The sequence below is a fragment of the Anopheles bellator genome, chromosome 1 (assembly GCF_943735745.2).
Source record: "Anopheles bellator chromosome 1, idAnoBellAS_SP24_06.2, whole genome shotgun sequence".
NCBI lineage: Eukaryota > Metazoa > Arthropoda > Insecta > Diptera > Culicidae > Anopheles > Anopheles bellator.
Window position 1 is genome coordinate 40,342,381 of NC_071285.1, and position 19,322 is coordinate 40,361,702.

At 47.9% G+C, this 19,322-nt stretch overlaps 1 protein-coding gene across 1 annotated transcript in view; it reads right to left on the minus strand.

Annotated features, from left to right (window-relative positions):
• Nucleotides 1–18,228, minus strand: part of LOC131216373 (DNA-binding protein D-ETS-3-like) — a 28,507-nt gene extending 10,279 nt beyond the window's left edge. The window contains exons 1-3 of the mRNA XM_058210848.1: nt 18,147–18,228; nt 16,962–17,012; nt 7,069–7,116 (exon numbers count right to left, since the gene is read on the minus strand). Of these exons, the coding sequence (XP_058066831.1) occupies nt 7,069–7,116; nt 16,962–17,012; nt 18,147–18,228 (181 nt within the window). The remainder of the gene's footprint in view (nt 1–7,068; nt 7,117–16,961; nt 17,013–18,146) is intronic.
• Nucleotides 18,229–19,322: the final 1,094 nt, after the last annotated feature.

The window sequence follows — 19,322 nt, forward strand, 5'->3', positions numbered from 1 at the left end:
AGATATTTCGGCAATCGAGAATTTTAATTTTCAAAAGGACTTTAGTTCAACAAAACCGTTCAAGAAATACATTCCGAGATTAATAGCTCAGCAACGCTCTGGGATATTCTTTCTGCTAGGATTTAATTTGGACCCCTTCGTATGCTGGATCATTGTTACATAATCTTGCGATCACTCGAATCCCGGAGGGTGAATCATCTCTGGCAACGTCCCATGAGCCCTCGGCACTTGTTTTCTTATTTATCAACGTGTCCTTCCAAGCTAAGAATGATCACTTGCAATCGCAACCGGCTCACAAAGGTTGCAACCGAAAATGGGAACACAAAAAGGTGAGAAAGGATGTAACACACACAAACTCACACCCACCAAATGCTACGTGGGATGGACCGATAGCATTTCCGTGGCTTTTCCGTCGGCACGAAGGTCCTTGATTAAATTTGTTGGCGGTTTCCGATCATTTCACACCTTTTTCCGTGCTACTGCCCCCACGGGGGCGGTGGTTCCCCGGAAGGCCGTGGGGTCCGTTCTACTTGTTGGCCGCACTTGTTTGTGGTGGTTCCTTTTTTCTTCCCGATTCCAAGAACCACTGGCCAACCTCCGGTTCGTGCGCTCCGGCGTAGCTGTAATTTTGTGCCACCGTTTTTGGGTGGATCGATCCGATCCCCATTGACTGTGACCGAACGCGCTGGTGGCGCGGCGGTACGTTACTGGGTCATCCGTCTTGCAAGGGGTTTCCAGCCGTTGACTTCTAGTGGCCCCCGGCTTCCTGTTGCCCACCTAAGCTCCAAGCCCACCCCTACGCCCACCAGCAGCATGTTCCGTAGGCCTCAACTCCTTCTGGAGACTATTTTTATTTCTTTATTATCACCCGTCTCCACAACCCACCAAGGGGCACTGGCACCGCATGATAGACCCATAAACAGGACGTCGACGAAAACAATGAGGCCCGTGGCCGGGGCGCCCGGGAGATGGCAGGTGATGATAAGATCTAGTGAACACGATTCACTTTCAAGCCATCAGCGTCAGAGGGCGCCTTGGGTCGCCGGACTTCCAGCGGCCGACGGCGAAGGAAACAAAATAGATGATGAAGGTTCCGGCCAGATCCGGACGAGAGTGTGTAGCGATAAACAGGGTGGTGTGTGTCTGAAAGGTCCCACCACCGGGAAGCAAGGACCTCGCACCGTGGAATCGTAACGATTTCCGAGAATTATTGTTCCAAGACATGCGAGGGCAAAATATAGGGCCCACGTTGGGGCTTCTGAACGACGTCGTTGGTCCAGTCATTCGAGGGCCTGATTTAGGGCTTCCTGGTGTTTGTACCTCCCTCTCTCTCTCTCCGTGTGACCGTGAGTGAGGTCCCAACAGTAACGGCGGTGGCCATTATGAGTGGACCTCCTCTGGAAGTGTTTGTGGTTTCACGCTGCTGCGTGTGTGCCCGGCGTTTGTTTAGATGCACTTACGGTTACGGTCACCTGGTCGCCGAGGAATGTCCGAAACCTGAAAGGGTAGCGCTTTCCGAGTCTGCAGAGAGGGTTTGCAGGGTCTGGCAGGGACAGCATGAGCCAGTTTATCGAATAGATTTGAGTTACTCTGGGCAATGCTTTTAAGTAGCGCTCGCCGAAACGAATCCCGAATGTCTTTATCTCATTCAGTGTTGATTCTCAACGAAAAAGGACGGCGTTATTGGATTTTTGGTGGCAGACAAAGCCGAGTTAAATAACGTTATTTCGCTGCTCATTTCTATCCCTTACATTTAGTGATTCACGTCCCAAATGCTTGTCTCGTCTCCAAAAGCAAAACAGGGCTCGTGGTGAGTTCGCTCGCCCAAAACAGGACCCTCCATTCGGCCCTCCCTACGAAACTCGACATACTTGCGCACTCACCGGAAATTTAATTAAACGCTTTATATTTCTAGCCCCGTGCCGTGCCATTTTTCGCTGTCTGGAGCCGGTGGCCGGTGGCCGGTATAAATATTAATAAACACCAGCGCGCCAACTACACGATTTTTGCGGCTCGTTGCGTGGTGAAAAGAAAACTGGAAAATGGCTGGAAAAAGAAAGCGAGTATCCATTCGGTTGGGCCGCTGGAAACGCTGGTCACGCTGGTTGGTGACCACGTCAGGGCGTTTTTTTGTAAGAAAATTACAAAGCAGCCCGTGGTTCGGGAAATCATCAGAAAATCATTCGCCGGATGCGATGCTTTCGTTGGCCAACCGCTCCGTGGCGGCTTATTATTCATCGCTTGGGTGGGGTTTTGTGTGAAAAACAGGACACTCGACACCCGGCCAAGCAGTCTCGCTCCACATTTCCACGAATGCACTTCCTTCCACGAGCACCCCGAAGGCGAAACACCGAATGGCAAACGGTTTCCGGTTTTTGTTTTTCCACCCGGCTTGGGCTCGTTGGGTTGGCTTTGCCGGCTAATTAGTTCCTTAATGCTTGTCGCACGAAAAGTGCTAATTAGTGTTCGCGCTAGCCAGCCACGGCGGGGTGGCGCAAAAGGAGCGCGCGCTAAGCCACGTATCCTTTGGCTCCTCGTGAAACAGATAAGGTAAGAGACTGCCGGGCTGGGGTCCGGATTCTGGCCCCGGGGAATTGCGTCTCGTTTGTGGGAGAGTTTTTCCTTTCATTTGTCCCATTTCACCATCCTTGGGCGGTTTGGGATTAGCATTGTGCCTTGATGGGTGGCATCAGTAGCATTAGACAATCGTTTCAATAAGCCCATTATCCTTTCAGGCTGATGAGACATTACTGAATTTAAAATTTTAAATGCATGAATTTTATTAGAACTATTTCTTATTCGAGCTTTAATTGTTGTTATGGCTAACGGTTGACTGTAATTCAAAACCTCAAGTGAACCAGTAAACCATTGAACCTCAAGAGATCCTTGAGGTTCAGTGACCGAAATGTCATTCGACGAGTACTGTAAAATAGAGGTCGTAAGTTTAATTTACATAGACATTTGAAGCCAAATCAAGATTTTCAAACAAAACATGTTAGCGGTATATATGAGAAGAATTCCCAATTAAATTCCAATCCTTTCCCTGAACTGCTATCCATCATGTAATGGACCATTGTCTTCCATGTTCGCTCTGTTATCTTCAGTTTTGGCAACTCAAAACATTGCGATAGTCCGAGAGTAGACTCAACGGTAGGTTCGATAAACATTTGATGCGATTCTGCAACAGTTTTCTTAAAAAACGGTAGCAGAAAACCAATGATTTAACCTAATTAAAGTTTTTTAAGTTGAAGTCCTTTGCCAGATACAAGGTAATGTTGCCGAAAAAGCAGAACGATTGACTCACTATTGGAGCTCCGAACTGACGCCTAAAGGTATGCAACAGTAATAAGAAACTGATCCTGTGTGCTCGTATTAAAACTGTAACTTTTGCACTTTTTTTCCAACACTTTTACATATTTGGCAACGCAACCCATAGACTGAAGTCAACACTCAAAAACTGTAGCTGCTGTGTGCCCCAGGACACCAATTTGGAAGGAAACGCAAACCATTACCGTTGTTGGCTCCGCAGACCCACTTCAAGAGGGCCCCAGATCCTCGGTGACTTCGGGACTTTCGGGAAGTGGGTTTTTAACTTTTTAACCCCACTCTTTTATTTACGGGCCGAACCGAGCCACCGCACGCACCTTGCACCCCACAGTAAGTGACCCGATGACATGGCTATAACCTTAACGTCGATGAATATTTCATGAGCAGTGCGTACGTGGGTCCTGTGTGCGGGCTTGTTGCAACCTCCGCGTTGCGCCATCGCTGGCCCGGGGTCGAGGGTCTCCTGTGGCTCGGTGATCGCTCAGTGCCGATACCGCTTGCCGGCGTTCCGGTTCGATGCGTTACCGAAAGGTACCTGGCCCGAGCCCGGCCCCCGGCGGAAACGACACGTTACGCAGTCGCACGGTGTCGTGTCCTAGCATTTTTTTTCCCCGGTGGTGGAGCGAACGAACGCCACCTCCGTGATTCAGGATCTTGGGTTGGCCGTGCCATTTGCAGTGTAAATATTCCGCTGCTCGAGAGTGTGGCTCCCACCGGACACGCTGCCGCCGATTGCTGTTTTATTGAGCTTCTCAGACACAACGGGGCACCCTTCTGGGTTTTTTTTATTGTAATGCCACGGCTCGGCCCAGTAGCCCTACGCCCTAAGGGTCGGGTTGGTTGCGTTGTCGGCCGACGGGAAGGGTGTTAAAAAATCTCAATCAAACAATTTACAACGAGCCACGGTCCGGCCCGTGCCATTAGTGCTCCGTTTCCCCCTGCCGCGTTGGTCCATGCGAATGCGTGGATTTAATTTTTGCATGATTCACGGTGGGGTTCGATTGTTTTTAGAAAACACATATTAATAAGCGAGAAGGGGAGCTAAAAAGTGGCCCTTTTGGGTGCGCTCAGCGTGACCGAGGAGGGTCGCACGACCTCGAACACCTTGGCCCGGCCCGCAACCGAGCAACATAATCAACCAAACACCCGGCACGTCCAGGGAAAATCCGATGGGGAATGCAGCGCGGCCAAACCCGAGCGGCGTGTGTGCAGCGCCCCGTGACGACGTTTTGACACGTGTTGGTTACAATATAGTTTTGATTGCGGCTCGAAACCGAACGCAATGTAATAATGGTCGGGTGTGCCGGTCGCCGGTGGGAGCATAATTTGCTTACCAAAAGGCTAAACGCCAACAAGCCGGCGCACGGGGCCTGCTGGTTGGCTGGTTGGTGAAAATTTGTAACAAATGCCGGGCGGGGGTTTTTCTTTCCCGAAGGATACCGCGCCTTTTGGCTGCGCCAGCAAGCAGTTAGCGGGTCCATTAGCGGGCTACCGGGAGTAGATGGTGCTTTGTGAGGCGATTGGTTCGAAATTGTCCGTGGCATGATGATTAGGCGATTGATTGATGCGCTGGCGCGAGGAAGCACAGCACAGGACTTCGAAGTTCCTTCAGATGCCTCGGAGCAGAAGGTGGTCCGCGCGGGTTGGCACGAAGGCCGGGTTTTTAGGCAAAAAGGTGGATAACAATCAATACATTAAAGAAACGATTTTTCGGAATTACGCATCTAACGCAGCAAATTCTCAACGGAGCATGACCGATACTCTGTTCTCGGTTTCATTCCAAACTGGAGTTAAAAGGTGAAATTTTAAGCCAATTATTCCTTCTTTCCTGTTTAATTTAAAAATTATGGTCACAAATCGCGTGCGATATATAAAAAAATAATTGGTAGATTAAACCTAACTCTATTGCTCCACTCTTCTAAAGGATCATCATGTTAGCTCGATCACGAGAAGTTGGGTTTTGTTTTCATGTTAAATATGTTAGTCCGTAGTCAGGAGTTCCAATTATTTAAAGTTAACAATAAACATTACAATGCTTTTGGAACTTAATTGGCTTTTTTCAGTTCCAAATATGTTGACCAAATTGTGTAGAACAAATCTGTTAACTAATGCGTTGATTGATTGGTGTTGCAATGAAACTGGGCCTATGCAAAGATAAAACGGCCGAAAATGTTGAACGGCGAACGAAAATGTTCCCATAAAAATGACTTTCAAAGTCACTTTTCTACTGAGGGGTTTCCCTAAAAATAGAAAGTTTGTTAATTATTTAAGGTTGCCATTATTCATTTCATTTGCTTTGCGGGCGAGTTCCGATGCCTGTTTTAGGCATCGTTTTCAAGGTTGGTACCTAATTTTAATTTTCGTGAGAGTCAGTCATCATTGGGAGTTATTTTTCTATTTTGCGGTTCTTAAGCCTTTGCAGTTCAATTATTTTCTCCCAAGAATAAAATCTTATCCTTTCAAATGTAGCCTGTTTTTAAGAATATTCAAGAAACACTTTGGTTTCTGTTTCTATTTGCAATTCTGTTCAATACACGGTCAAAACCTTTCTACGCGAGTAGATTCTGCTTCCTCAAGACCTCTGAACTGTTTTCCCTTCTTCGGGTGTTAATGCAGATTTAGGACCGATTTTTGGATTACCGAACTGCCTTACCGAAAACAAAAAGTCCTTCGAAGGCGCTAGAGCACATTTATCGTTACGCACGCTTACGGATTTCGTTTGGCCGACCCGTGAGCAATGGGGCATAGTCCGAACATTAATTATGCTTAACCCCTCACCGACCACTATGCTTCTCTGGCCCACGAAAGCTTAATTCCCGCCGTCCGGCGTTGAAAGCGCCCGAAAAACGACCTGTTCCTGTTCGACCTGACAAATTGATGACTTTTCGGTGTTTTTTTTTGGGGATGTCAAATAATTTGCTTTCGTCTCGAGGGCACGGCAAGGGGCCCAAGAACACGCGGGGGGAGTAAAAAGCACGGCTTTCGTGCACGAACTTGACGGAAATCGGTTCGCGCGTGTTCCGGTGGATTCGGGGCAAACCGGGGCAGCAAAAGGTGACAACAAATGCCACCGAAACCAAGCGTTATGAATAATCCATCGGTCGGTGTAAGCACGAACGGTCGAATTCTTCTAGGCTGAAGCATAAGCTCAACCGGCCGCGGTAATGTGTTTCTCTAACCCATAAAGGAAGTAGTAATTAATCAACAACAACATCGTTTCTTCGGGCATTTCCGTGAGAGTTTTCACTGGGGTCGCGCACTACGCTAGTGTTGGTGGCCCCGTCTTGGGGCACCGCTTTCGAATGACTTTCCCCAGTTCCGCCACCCCAAGACAACCGACACCAAACGCCACCAAAGAACGCAGACCGGAAGACGGACGTGTCGTTCTGCCGGGGAAAAGTGTGGAAAATTCCCGACACCGCTCGGGAATGCAATGACGGGCTGCAACCTAACTCTGTGTTTGTGCGAAGACGGAAAGGTCACCATAATGGGGCAACTGGCCGATGCAAAATTATCGATTTTCCCCGTCAACTCGTGGCCACCCGACTAGGGCTTTCTCCGCACGTCGGTTGGGTGGGTTCGAGCATGAAGGTACCTCACCCGGCCGGAAAACGCAATTGGTAGACGAGGCGAGGATTTTCCTTGTCGAAGCCCGAAGGTGAGTACGCTTTAGCTGCTTGCCCTCGGACCGTTGTTAGGCTGGCCAGAAAATGGAAACGGAAAACGACGGAAAAAACTTACCGGAGCTCGCTAATCTACTGCTCGTCGGACCGAACATCTGATATGGATCTGTGGGAAGAGAGAGAGAGAGAGCAAAGTGGAAAGTACCATTACATGGTGTAGTTAATTATGCTGGAAAATTAATCAAAATCACCGATAGCCGGTTTTTGGCGGGGACAAAATGGAGATTACGGATCGGTTCGTTCGGTGTTCGGAGGCGATTTCCAAGTGTGCCGCAAGGTTTCGGCCGTTTTGAGGCGAGCTTTAAGGCGAAACAATGTTTGCAAACTTATTCCAAGAGTGAGGTTAGTGTGAAGAATATTTTGTTTTGTTTTTATTATCGCGCAGTGATGGAATTGTTATTTTAGGAAGATTAAAAGGCAAAGGAAATTTATGAGCGAATGTTGAAAGTATATAAGAACTCTTGACTGAGACTTGAGTCTATCACCATGATCCTGGATCAAATAAAAGGCATCAAATAAGAACCCGATTCACACCACTCTTTAGGTGTGAACCGGGTTCTTCGGCCCCGAAACGAGTTCGTGTCCAGGAATCCGCCCGAATTGTAGCCTTTTAGTCCAGCTCAAGGAAACAATTCGTGAAAAAAACCAGATTGCAGAAGAAAAACATTCTCTTTCATCAGGACAATGCAGAGAATTTTGACAATGACAAAAATCCATGAAGTTTGTTGGAGCATCCTCCATATTCACCAGATATGGCCCGTAGCAACTTCCATCTGTTTCCAGACCTAAAATAATTCATTTAAAGCTTCTTCAGATAGAGAATCGTGATAGAGACTCATTTTATATCTTCATGGTCGTTGACCAGCGCATCGATTTGATGGGCATTTCGTTTTTCATTTTCAGTCTTCAGCCTCAGACATAAGAGACACAAAACAACGAAGACGTTCCTTGTAAATACTTGGTGTAAGGTTGAAGGCAAACACGCACCATCGAGTCTTCTGAATTGACGGACCGTAAACGGAATCGGGTTGTATTGGTTCCTGCCACCAGATGCCTCATCAGGATTAATTTAAGGTGGCACTCGTATTTTTTATGCTGACTACAACTCGAGCCTTCGAACGCAAACCAGCATCACTAATTGCCACCACTGCAAAGTATCACAATTAAATGTAGGATTGTGTACAAAAAATCCAGATTGATTGACGTGATTTCATTTGCGTTCGCAGTGTACCCCGGCCAATGCTTTCCACGGTGGCCTCGCTAAATGCCGTTCTGCGCAACGTTGGGCTTGCCGTTTTTTCTTCAATAATGGAAATGTTGTTAATGGCAGCAGAAATTAAATATCCTGCCTGCGTGTTCCGGTCACCGGCGCACCACCGACTCACCTCACACCGGGCTACATAATTTATGCTGCGGGAAGCATTATGAAACGGTTCTTTTAATTGCAAAAATGCAGCAAAATGGCGTTGGGCTCCAAAGAGAGCAACAACGGCAAAAAAAACGGTAAATAATAACGTCAAACAGGTACATGATGAGCACGGGGCTCACAAATAGTGACACACGGCCCGGCCCCAAATCACACCGCAATTTTCTATCCCCGCGCTAGCTCCTGGGGCTGTTGGTCCGGTCATAAGCAAAGCCAAAATAAAAAATGGCCAAGAAGCCTGAAACCGGGCCGTAACACGGACGGTGAAGTGACACAACCCGTACACGTACCGTGCAGCGGCCAGCACAAAATATGTGCACCGAGCACACATCGAAGAACAATGGGCAGCCTCCCACACGGCCCCCAGGGCGGGGGCCACCCTGTTGCTGTCGGGGAATGGTTCTGCATTCGGAATTGTATAAAATATTATATGCGCCAAGGGAGGCCGCAATAATGGAGGCGCCCATTTTAACATTCCGGGCGGCGACAGTTTTGCAAAATGGAGCTCCCACCCGTGGGGGAGGGTTGCACCGGGAAAAATGGGTTGGAAAATTGCCCGGCGGGGCGGCTGACAAAATGGAACCGAATTGAAAAAAAGAAATAATATGTGCATCGCTTCGGAAGCCTGTGACTCAGTGTCATCCCGAGTGCGCATCACTATCACTACCCAGGAGCCAGGAGGCAACACGTGTGACCACCCTGCATCGGTGGTGGGGAGGTGTGAGGCCAGGGGAAAAGACAAAGAAAGCCAACATTTTCATAATGCTCCCGGGTGGGCGGAATTTTATGTTTCCTTGCCGGCAGGATGCAAGCTCGCAGTACGCCTGCGGGGTGGACAGCGCTGTAATTCTGTTGAATAGTTCCCGTGCAGGATGCACACGGAACACACATACGTGTATGTGTGTGTCCATTTTAATGGTGCCCGAGACTGTAAATTTAAAATATTATTATCAACCACTTCGCCGGCACTCGAAACTTTTGCGCTCAGGCGCACCTTTACTCCGGTAATACTCCGGGACGCGCGCTGTCCGGGGTGCGAAATGGAATCATAATGTGAAAAATGTCCACACGAACCACCATCGTGCCACACCATTAACATGTAGAGGGAAAGAAAGGGGAACGACATAAAAAAAGAATTAAAACGGAGCGAACTCGCGGCTGCTTTGCAAATTAATTCGGTCCACACGTGGCCCACGGAGCGAACAATGGATAATGTTGCACAACACCGAGAGAGAGCATCCATTGTTCCGTGTATGTGTTTGTGTGCAATTTTGTGCCACTGAAGAGGCCATCACCGCCCGGCCGACGGCGAAAGATTCCGAAGTTCACCATACAAGACCCACGGATGCCCATGGGTCTTAATGGTTTGTGAAAAGAACCAAAAAATTCCTATTAAATTTCCAACCTATAAATTTAATAAAATTTTCCCGATTTCGGTGTTGGGTGCGCCGGTGGACGTAATAGGAACTTCCGACTTCCGAGCCGACCCAAGGTGCCAAGAATCGATATGGCCCCTAGCGGATAACTTGGAATCGGAAAACCGTAGACAAACAGAGCGTACAGTCCCCGGAAAAGGTAAACACGGGCCTCGAGGGAAATAAAATCGAAGTTCGCGTTGTCCAAAGGGTGACCAAGTTGACCGGACGAATGACTTCTCCGGCCGGACCTAAAAACTAGTAACTAGGACGCACCGAAGACGTTACTGGGATTATTGGGAACCGTAGTGTCAATAGTCAGGCCACTGCTGGTCAGGCCACTGGACTGTTTACCGTTCGAATCTATCGCCCAAAACTCTGATTGATTGGAATGTCTAGTTGCCTAGAGTCTAGCCTTTCGGCGGACCGTAAAGGATGCCGTTCCGATCCGACACCCAGCGTACAGCCAAACAACACGGGCCGCTGTCTCACAAACACCATGTCCTGGCACACGAGAGTGGCAACGACTGTGGGCGGCCACAGCGCGGTGATTATTATTCCCGGGTTTTGCTTTTTCATTTTTTAGCTAAATCCGGCCAAGTCACGCCATTTCCGGTCGGGTCCGGATGGGGAAACCACGCGATTGTTCGGATAGTTAAATGAGTGGAACATTCTTCTTCTCGCCCGGTCCCGGGTTTGCCGGCCCCTTCGTTTACTGCTTTTGCCCCACCCCTCCGTCACCGGTCCGTGTGCTTCCTGTATTTCCTGCGAGTTCCTTCCGCGTTCGGTCGGCCGCCTACCGGCTGGTCAACCGTTTACCGGTACCCGGGCGCGATTTCTAGTTGCTTTTCCTGCCACGTGAGCTTCAAGGGTTAGGGTGAAGGAATCGGTTATTATTAAATATTTTCTCAACTTTTCTTCCTTCTTCCTTCCGTAAGTCGTTAGACCCATTCCGCCCACAGCCCAAGTGGGGGCCAAGTGGTGACCCCCGCGTTTGTTACCGGTGTGCGTGTGTTTGTGTATTGTTATTTTATCCCCGGAGGTCACCCGGTGGCTCCATTCTCGCATATTCCACGATGGCCGCCATGGCCGCGGACTGGGTAAAGGCACCCCGGTATCGAACAAGCGAATAGTCAGAGTAATATAGACATTTCCACAATCGTAAAATTAAATTACATCGGCTTCCGTGTGCACGAACCATTGGCTTTGGAGTCAAGCGTGTCCTACACTCGGGCCTGGGGTCTACTAATTGTGTCACTTTCGGGGAGCACAAGCAGCATCTTGAAAGTGCATAATTTAATCATTAATCTCTTGACCGCACTCGCCGTGACGCTGGGGGGGCACTTCCTTCAAGACATTAAAAGTGTCCCGGCCTCGGCCCCGGTGTGGCGCTGAAAAATGCGTCCGGATTTCTGGTTCCGGGTGAGATACGAACTGGGCCAGCACTTTCAGCCGGAGCAGGGACAGCAAGCCGACCGGACCCGGAATGGGAGCATAATTATTTAATCATATTTAATGAGTGAGCAGTGCTCACAGGCCACACACTTGGCCCGCAGGCGTGGGTGCAGTGTCGCATAATTTGCATACTTTGCCTCCGGTGAAGGTGGATTTATGTGCTCTCGGAAAAAAAGGCTCGCAGTTGCCGGGCGTGCCGTGAACCCCGAGCGGCCGAGAAGCGTTCCCCAGGCCGATTTCAACCGCAACCCAAGGCTTCGGTTGAGAAGAAAATTTATTAGGCTCATCGTCGTCCGTTGCATTTGTGTTCCGTTCCGTTATGCGCCGTTAATGATATCGTACACTTGCGTAGTGAGAGCCAACATTTAATTGTTTTCCACACGAAACGATGATTTTTTGCGACGCGAATCTCGGCCAAGAAAAAAAGCTTAACCCTTCTGAACGGAATCCTTCGCCATTGTTGCAAATTATTTTTATTGCCAAACCGCACCAAATCGCCCCGCGTGCAAAATCGACCTCGCCATTTGTGACGACGAGCCAGAAATTAGATACAATTGCGTCCCCATGTCCTTCGGCTCGAATCTCGGTGCGTAGGCCGACCGGAGTTTTATGATGTTTTATTGCAGGTTTCGCCGTATTTTCGCCAATCAACAGCGCGTTCGTTGATAAAAACCGGCCGCCAACCTAACGATCGTTCTATTGTTTCGCATTCATTCAATCGCTACGCCGTCCTTTTTTTAAAAATCATAATAGTACACACCCAAAATCGTGCGTCATTCAGCATCGATACATTTGTTGCGCGAGGATCACTTGACGGAAATGGTTGCGCTTCAAGTGGGCTCTTGCGAGTAGCCGCTTCAGGTTCAGGTTGAGAAAAAAAAACCCTGGCCAAGTGGCTCATGAAATGCATACGAATAATATACATTCAATTAGCAGACCGCAAAGAGAGAGAGAGAGAGGACAAACGAAAACCTTTCGAATAAGCCTCCAATTCGGTTTTGGATACGAATGCGGATTGTCGGCGTCCTTAGCATAGAGGGCCATCGAGAGAGAGGTTGCAATTGTTGCTTGATGTGCGCGAGATTTACATTTAGGGTGGCGCTGACGGTGAAGGCCTACAACAAGGAGCCGAGTCTGGTGCTGACACACCATTAAGCAGGAGCGCCAGGGACATTCGGAAGGATGTGTTCCAGAAATATAGTGACAGCAGCCCGAGTGGCCAACGTTGGCGAGCGGCTCGAGAGGCATTTTAAAGTCCGCTGGAAAGGAACCGCGAAACCTAGAACAGTTTGTTGTGATAAATACTATTTGAGTTTGGATTCGATCTTTAAAAAATGTTTCAAATTCCAAACTGAACCGAGTTCTTCGTACAATCCAAACGTTGCTTGGCGCTTCAACATCAATCAGGACAGATGGTGGAATAAAACGCCTCAGTTTGCTTTATCGAACAAACAGATTATTACTTTCCAATTGTAGTTTGGCAATCGACGGAATTGCTCAGTTTGCCGGTGCCGGTCTTAAACGATTTAAAATTTTGCACCCGAAAATGGCACACTTTCCCCCAAAAAACGGTCGAATCTATTTGGACTTTCAATTAGCATCTGCACCGTTTCAACTTGGTGCTCCTCCGCCGTGGTCCAAGTGTCCTTTTCATGTGGCCCATTCTAACCCAACGCGTGTTTATTTTGCCTGTAGCGCCACACAAACAAGTATTTGGTCAATATCAAAAAAGGACACCCCATTTGATCCGTTTTTCTCGATTTCTGCTGAATTCCACCCAAAAAAACGAGTTCGAAAATCGGCCCGTGTATTGATCCTGCGTCCAAAGGCGCGTGTGAAAGAAGGCGCGGTTCCGTGCCGACGGTCGGAAAACAAATCTCACCCATCGCAAGGCGTTGACCGAACGGATCGAAAACATGCGGCGTGTTTGCATAGATTTTGTTTGCCACACAGTATATTTGGGTGTATTTTCTCCTGTTTTCTTTTTTATTGGTGTCGTCACCGGTCCTCCGCATAAAAGGGGCACGGTGGGCTGCCACACATGAACGGAAACATAACCTAACGAACCGAACCGACTGGAGAAGCCGGAACAGCCCCGCGCCGGATTGGGTTTCCGTGGGGCGGGCGGGATTCTTGTGCTTTTTTGATGTTCGCTCGCCCAGAAACATACACTCCCGAGAAACATACACGACCCACCACTGTTTTATGGTACAAATTCGGGCAAATTTACAAATATTGCCACCGACCGTTTTGATTGCAGTCTGGATGCGTGGCGCACAGGATGTTCCAGGAAGGTTGGTCTTTGTGTCATCGAATTCAGTCGGGCCCGAGAGACCGAGAGATGGCAGCAAAAGTGTTTCGGATCTCCAAGGAAATTAGTTGCTCGATTTGTGGAAGATGGCCTTAAAAATGTATTCCTTAAACAAAATAACGCTCACCGGAGTGCATTCGTAAACAGTCCTGAAACCGTCTCGAGTGTTCGGAGCACTCACAACACTGCTACGGCTTGAGGTGAAACTCCGAAAATATAGATTTTGGGGCCAATACTCTTGAAGCGCCATGCTCGGAGCGACTCCGAGAGCCGAACCAGAGCTGGCCACCGTCCAAAGCAAACAGGATCAACTTTCGGACTGGACCACAGTTTGGCGTGGCGCGAAATTCTTTCTCCCAGCCGTGCCTGACACGCTTTTGCGGCTCATCGATTTCCCAGGCCGTTTTCGGAAGCAAACAACCGTGTGGCGTGTATGGTCCTGGCCCATGCCGTGAGCAAACAGAGCCACCGATAATGAAGTGGGAAAGTTCGCAAACAGACATCGAACATAATTAAAAGCGGTGCCGAATTAGACGACGATCATCAGGGCGTTTGACGGCGGCGGCGGCGGCGATGACGACGAGATGATGAAGGCAATGTGTTATGCTCAACCCTCGACGAAAGTAGGAATCCGGTCGGGTGTTGTTTGTGAAGGCCATAAGTCAATGTGTGCCCGGCCGCTGTCCTGTCAGTCACCCGGTCAGTAATGGCGATGGCCACAGACGGGAAGATTTCATTGTCTTTGAGCAACTTAGCGAAACAACACCTTTCTACTGATGGATGGAGTTAGTCCCCACCAGGGGAGAGGCATTAAACAGAAGATGTTGGCATTTAGCTGGTGTCTCAAGTGCCTCTGTCTTCCCGACGGTCCACTTCCTGCGTGTCCGTTGGGGCATGAGATGGTGAGCTGTGTTCGAGGTTGGAGTTTAAATAAAATTTCGTAAAATGAATCCTTTAAATCAACATCTTCTTCAATAAACTGGTTCCATAATGCGGTCACAAACCAACAATCCACCGGCGGGACGTGTTATGATCTGGATCAAACTCGCACGAGCGGAAGAAAAACACGCTTCTTTACGCAATCCGGACCGGCCGCCAAAAGCCGTCCTGCCTCCGGGGCAAGGATAATGTTTTTCTTTGACACGCACCGGGGACCGGGGCTGCCAAAAGGCCATCGCCCACGGGTGTGCCACTCTCGTCTCAACCCCACGGCAGCATAATGCGCTGAGGTTGACGCCTTTATTGTTTACAATCAGTGCGAATCGGGCGAAACCACGTTTTGATCATCGTTCAAATTGAATTTTCCTACACCAAGATTCCGCGACCCCCGGCCAGCCCGGTGGAGGGCGGGCAGCAGCGGGGTGATAAGTTGCCCCGGGGCGCATCTCATCACCGGGCGGGCAGAATTGCTGTTTGTGTCGAAAGTTTAATTTTAATGCCATACTGCGAGATGCACGCCACGGGGTGTAATTTGTAACACCATCGTCGTCACCGTGATGGCGTCGTGATTTTTGGTCCCCGGGGCGATCTCGTTTGAACTCAGCCAACGAACCGTAAAGTTCTTCGTTAGGGTTAGGATGGGTGTGCAGGTTTCGGGTTCGGCTTGTTGTTGTGGAATAAGATTATGAGCAGCTTATGATCCTCCAATCGATTAGCAATGAGCTGGTGATTGAGCATATAATGGCGGTGATATGCAGGACCATTCACGAATTTCTGGTGCTGACGTAAGATTCATAAGCATTCGGAAGTAGGCGACTACTGCGATGTCCCAATTAGTTGGCTAGTAAAGTAAACGGAGGAGCAACAAAGGAGTCCACATCAAAGGAGTCCTGTTCCAGAGGAAAGTCTGGTAATTTTCACTGGGACTATGTTCACTACATTTCTCTTCAAAGAGTCTCTATAATTCTCTTTGTTTAATACCATGGGTCTTTGAAAAAGAAAACTCAGAAAACTCCTCGTAACTATCATTATTATTAAAACCACCTTAAAGCTGGTGGCTAAAGGGGGAAATAAGCTTAAATTTAATGAGCTTCTCAAATATCGTACAGTTTGAGTTGAAGAACTTTTTCTTCTTCTACGGGAACAACCGCTGAGCTCTTATCCTGCACCAGAGACAATGTTAGTCTCTGATGCTTTCTGTAACGGTTTGTTTTTACAGGCGAGGTTGTTAGCCCCGCGCCAACCCTCTCTGTCACACTGGCATCGGAATTCGTTGAAGACCTACCAGTTTGGAAATATATTTTTCTCATATTTTCCAATTTTCTGCAACCAAAATTGTATTTTATGCATAAATATCTTGAATGAACCATTCAGAAATGAAAAAAACAAATTGTATATGAACCAAGCTTTATAATTAGCGTTCAATGCGAGTATTCATAACCACAAAGTGTTGTTGGGCAAAACCAGAACACAATTGGATTTTGTTGCGTTTTGCATTAGTTAAAGCGGTCCCAAATAATTTCTTAAGTAAAGAAAGGCATAAAATCTCACTAACGTAATCCAACCGCTCCCAATAGACGTAGAATCTTCTACTCAGCCTTCCACCCAACTGCTCGAAACATTTTCCCAAAGGACTCTCAAGAAAGAGCGTGGCGCTTTCGTTGACGCCTCCGATCGTCGGTGTCAGAACGCAAAGTTTTCCCACTCACTCACTTCAAGACTTGCCAGCGGCGGCGGCACAGGACCAAAAATAATTTAACCGTGACAAAGTGGCGAAGCGAAGTTGCAAGTCGACGGCCGAGTGGTGAAAGTTGTGGGGCTGTGCTGAGAGTGCCGCTGGAGGCTGCGGAATGGCTTTGAACTCCCGTCGCCCGTCCGTGACATAAGATGCGGCGCATCGGGGCGTGACATTTGTTTTTTGGTATTAGTTTAGTTTTGATTGTACATTAGCGCGGGCGGTGGCCCTGGTGCCGATTTGCGGTGGCCACGGTGACTGTTTTCCGCCTTTTTCGGGCACATTCGGGTCCGGTCCCGGCGCCCGGATGAGAGCGCCCGGAGCGTTGCGAGCGTGAGCCAAGTAATATCAAAGGATCAGGATCTGGGCCGCTTAGTAGCGCCGAAGAGATAATGAAATTTTCGCATGAGCGACTTTGCCGGCACTTGCGGGCACAATTTCGCTGCCGAGAATCCGAGCCCGCATGAGTGCCGGTGTCAGCCGTCCCGAGTTTGTTGGCGCTCTGGCCGTGGGGTGGGGCGGGTGCCCCAAAAGTTGGCCAACGCAAGGAAAATGGCGGTGACAAATGCAGACCCGTGGAGCTCCGGGTGTTCATTCGGTACATCCGCTCGGCATGGAAAGGGACGCTGCTGGAAGGGCTAAAGGGGACTACGGGGCACGATTGACTTACCTTGACTCTGCGATGAACTGTGGGAGCCCCATGATGACTTGTACGAGGAGTCTGTCGAAGAGGGAAAAGTAATGCGCGGAAAATTATGTAAGTCACAGGGATCTTGTGTAATTCCAAATAATTGCATTTAATTTAATTTCAATACTAGACAAGAAGAGTAGAGATTCCATATTTCAGTCACTCATTTAAATCTATGTGATTTTATGTACATTTATGATTTAGATGATTGCTATAAATATCAGACTTTCACAGACACTTTTACATATCTCACCAAGGTTTATAAATTATCAAGTACTCAACAGTCTTTCAGAGATTTTTTTTGCGTTTTGTAATATTTAAAGTTTGTTTTGTAAAGCCATACACTGAGCCATATGATACACTTTTTTATTTCGCTATAAAGCAAAAACGGTTTAATATTTTTCGTTGCTTGAACTTATGGTATGGTAGTCCATTAGTTCGACTTATTTTGAGTACATTTTCGATTGTCTCTGGTCGGCAATAGCAATTCGAATTTGGGTCTAGAGGTGGCCAATGGTTGCTGATTTGCTTGTGTAACTATTACAACTATTAACATAACTATTACGTAACTGTTAACATGACCACTGAGGTTAAAATGAGCTTCACTGGAATGAGATTTTAAATTATATCATTTCTTTAATATCACACCGCTTGAATTGAACACCTACCACTTTGGAAACGAGTTTGTCATATTTTTCAATTTTCTGCAATGAAAATTGTATTTTATACATAAATGTCTTGAAAGAACCTTTAAAGTAAAAGTTCAAGCATTGAAAAATATTTAACCGTTTGTTATTTGTAAGCAAATAGAAGAGTGTATCACATATACTGAACCCTACTGAAAACGATGGTATATCTAGTGTTAAACAACTTAATTAATGCTATCACTCATTAGAAGACGATTTGAAGCTGAGGTCAGGAGGTCGGAAAATGAATCCTTACAAAAAAAGTTAACGAAACATAAATGGGTTTTTTAACGTTATGGTTATTCCAAACGTTCCATACGAATGGAAAAAAATGTACTAAAAATTGATAATATTTCTCTAGACGAATTTGTAAATTATTATGTAGAAAATTTGATAATAAGCTGCAGTCAAATAGAGGTGAAAAAAGTTTGTTCGATGCATTGGGAGTGGTTTTGGTTGGTTGATTTATCATTATAATTACCAGCAAATAACATTGAAAAGTTACCGAATGATCCACCGGAGGACCGATTCAGATAATCGGGCGAGCTTTTGATATCGATCATAATTTTGCAACCGTCGTCCACGCTGCCCTCCCTCGGTTTGCCAGTTTTCAGGCGAATCTTGGCCGCGGTATCCCGCCCGTCGCCTCCTCCCGCGGCTTCCGCACCTCCGACGCTACCGACGCCGAGACCACCGCCGGGGCCACACGGACCAACACCGAAGCTGCCCGCCACAATAGCGGCCACTTTGGCGGCTACTTCTTCACTGTCTTCACTACCGGCCTACGCCCTAGCTGCTTTGCACACTTCGGCACCGAAGTTGTCACAACGTTATAGTTTCACTTTCGGGGGTTTTCACGGTTTTTTAAGGCTAAAATCAACTCTTCAGTTCTTCGTCTTGGCCATCGGCAGAATAAATGGAAAAAGGGAACATTAGTACAACGGTTAACATTACCAAACGGTGTTGATGTTTGCCCCAAACAGTCCTTTCCGACGGTGACAGGAGTCCTTCACGCACCGTGACGGACACCCGTCGGCCCGACAGCATTATGCACACGGAGTAGCCCTCAACGCCCCAATGAAAGGTTGAATGCAATTTAAACATTGACCCTTCAATTCACCTCACTGCAGCCGGTACGGGTCTTATGACCCGAACCAACGGCCCTGAATTGCTCTCGTGAAGAATCGAATTGCTTTTATCCACACGGGACATACTTTACAGGTCCTAGAGGTCCCATTTACAAGTCGAATCAAAGTCGACGTTGTGTAACGTAAACGAGATACAAAAAATCCCTTTTTTAGTGTTTCGCAAAGAGAATTCAATTTCAAATCTTCAATCAGCAATTGGAAATGGGAACACTCTCCATCGGTGGACCACATCGGGCTCTGAGGCCCACAAAAAAAAAACTCGGAAACAACTTTCTAACGCAACGCTTGCATCCAATAACCTCTGGCAACGGTCACACCGTAGGCTCAAAGCTCGAAACACGGAAACATCGATCCGCCGAGCCCGTTCGGCCCAGGTTTGGAGTGGCCAGGCCAGTGGAGAAAGGCCAGGAAGCACAAAACGGAACTCGCCGGTTACCGTTACCGGACACCTCCGTTTCCTGGCCGGGACCAACCGAGGGCTTCCCGGGCTACTCTACTTCGCTGGACAC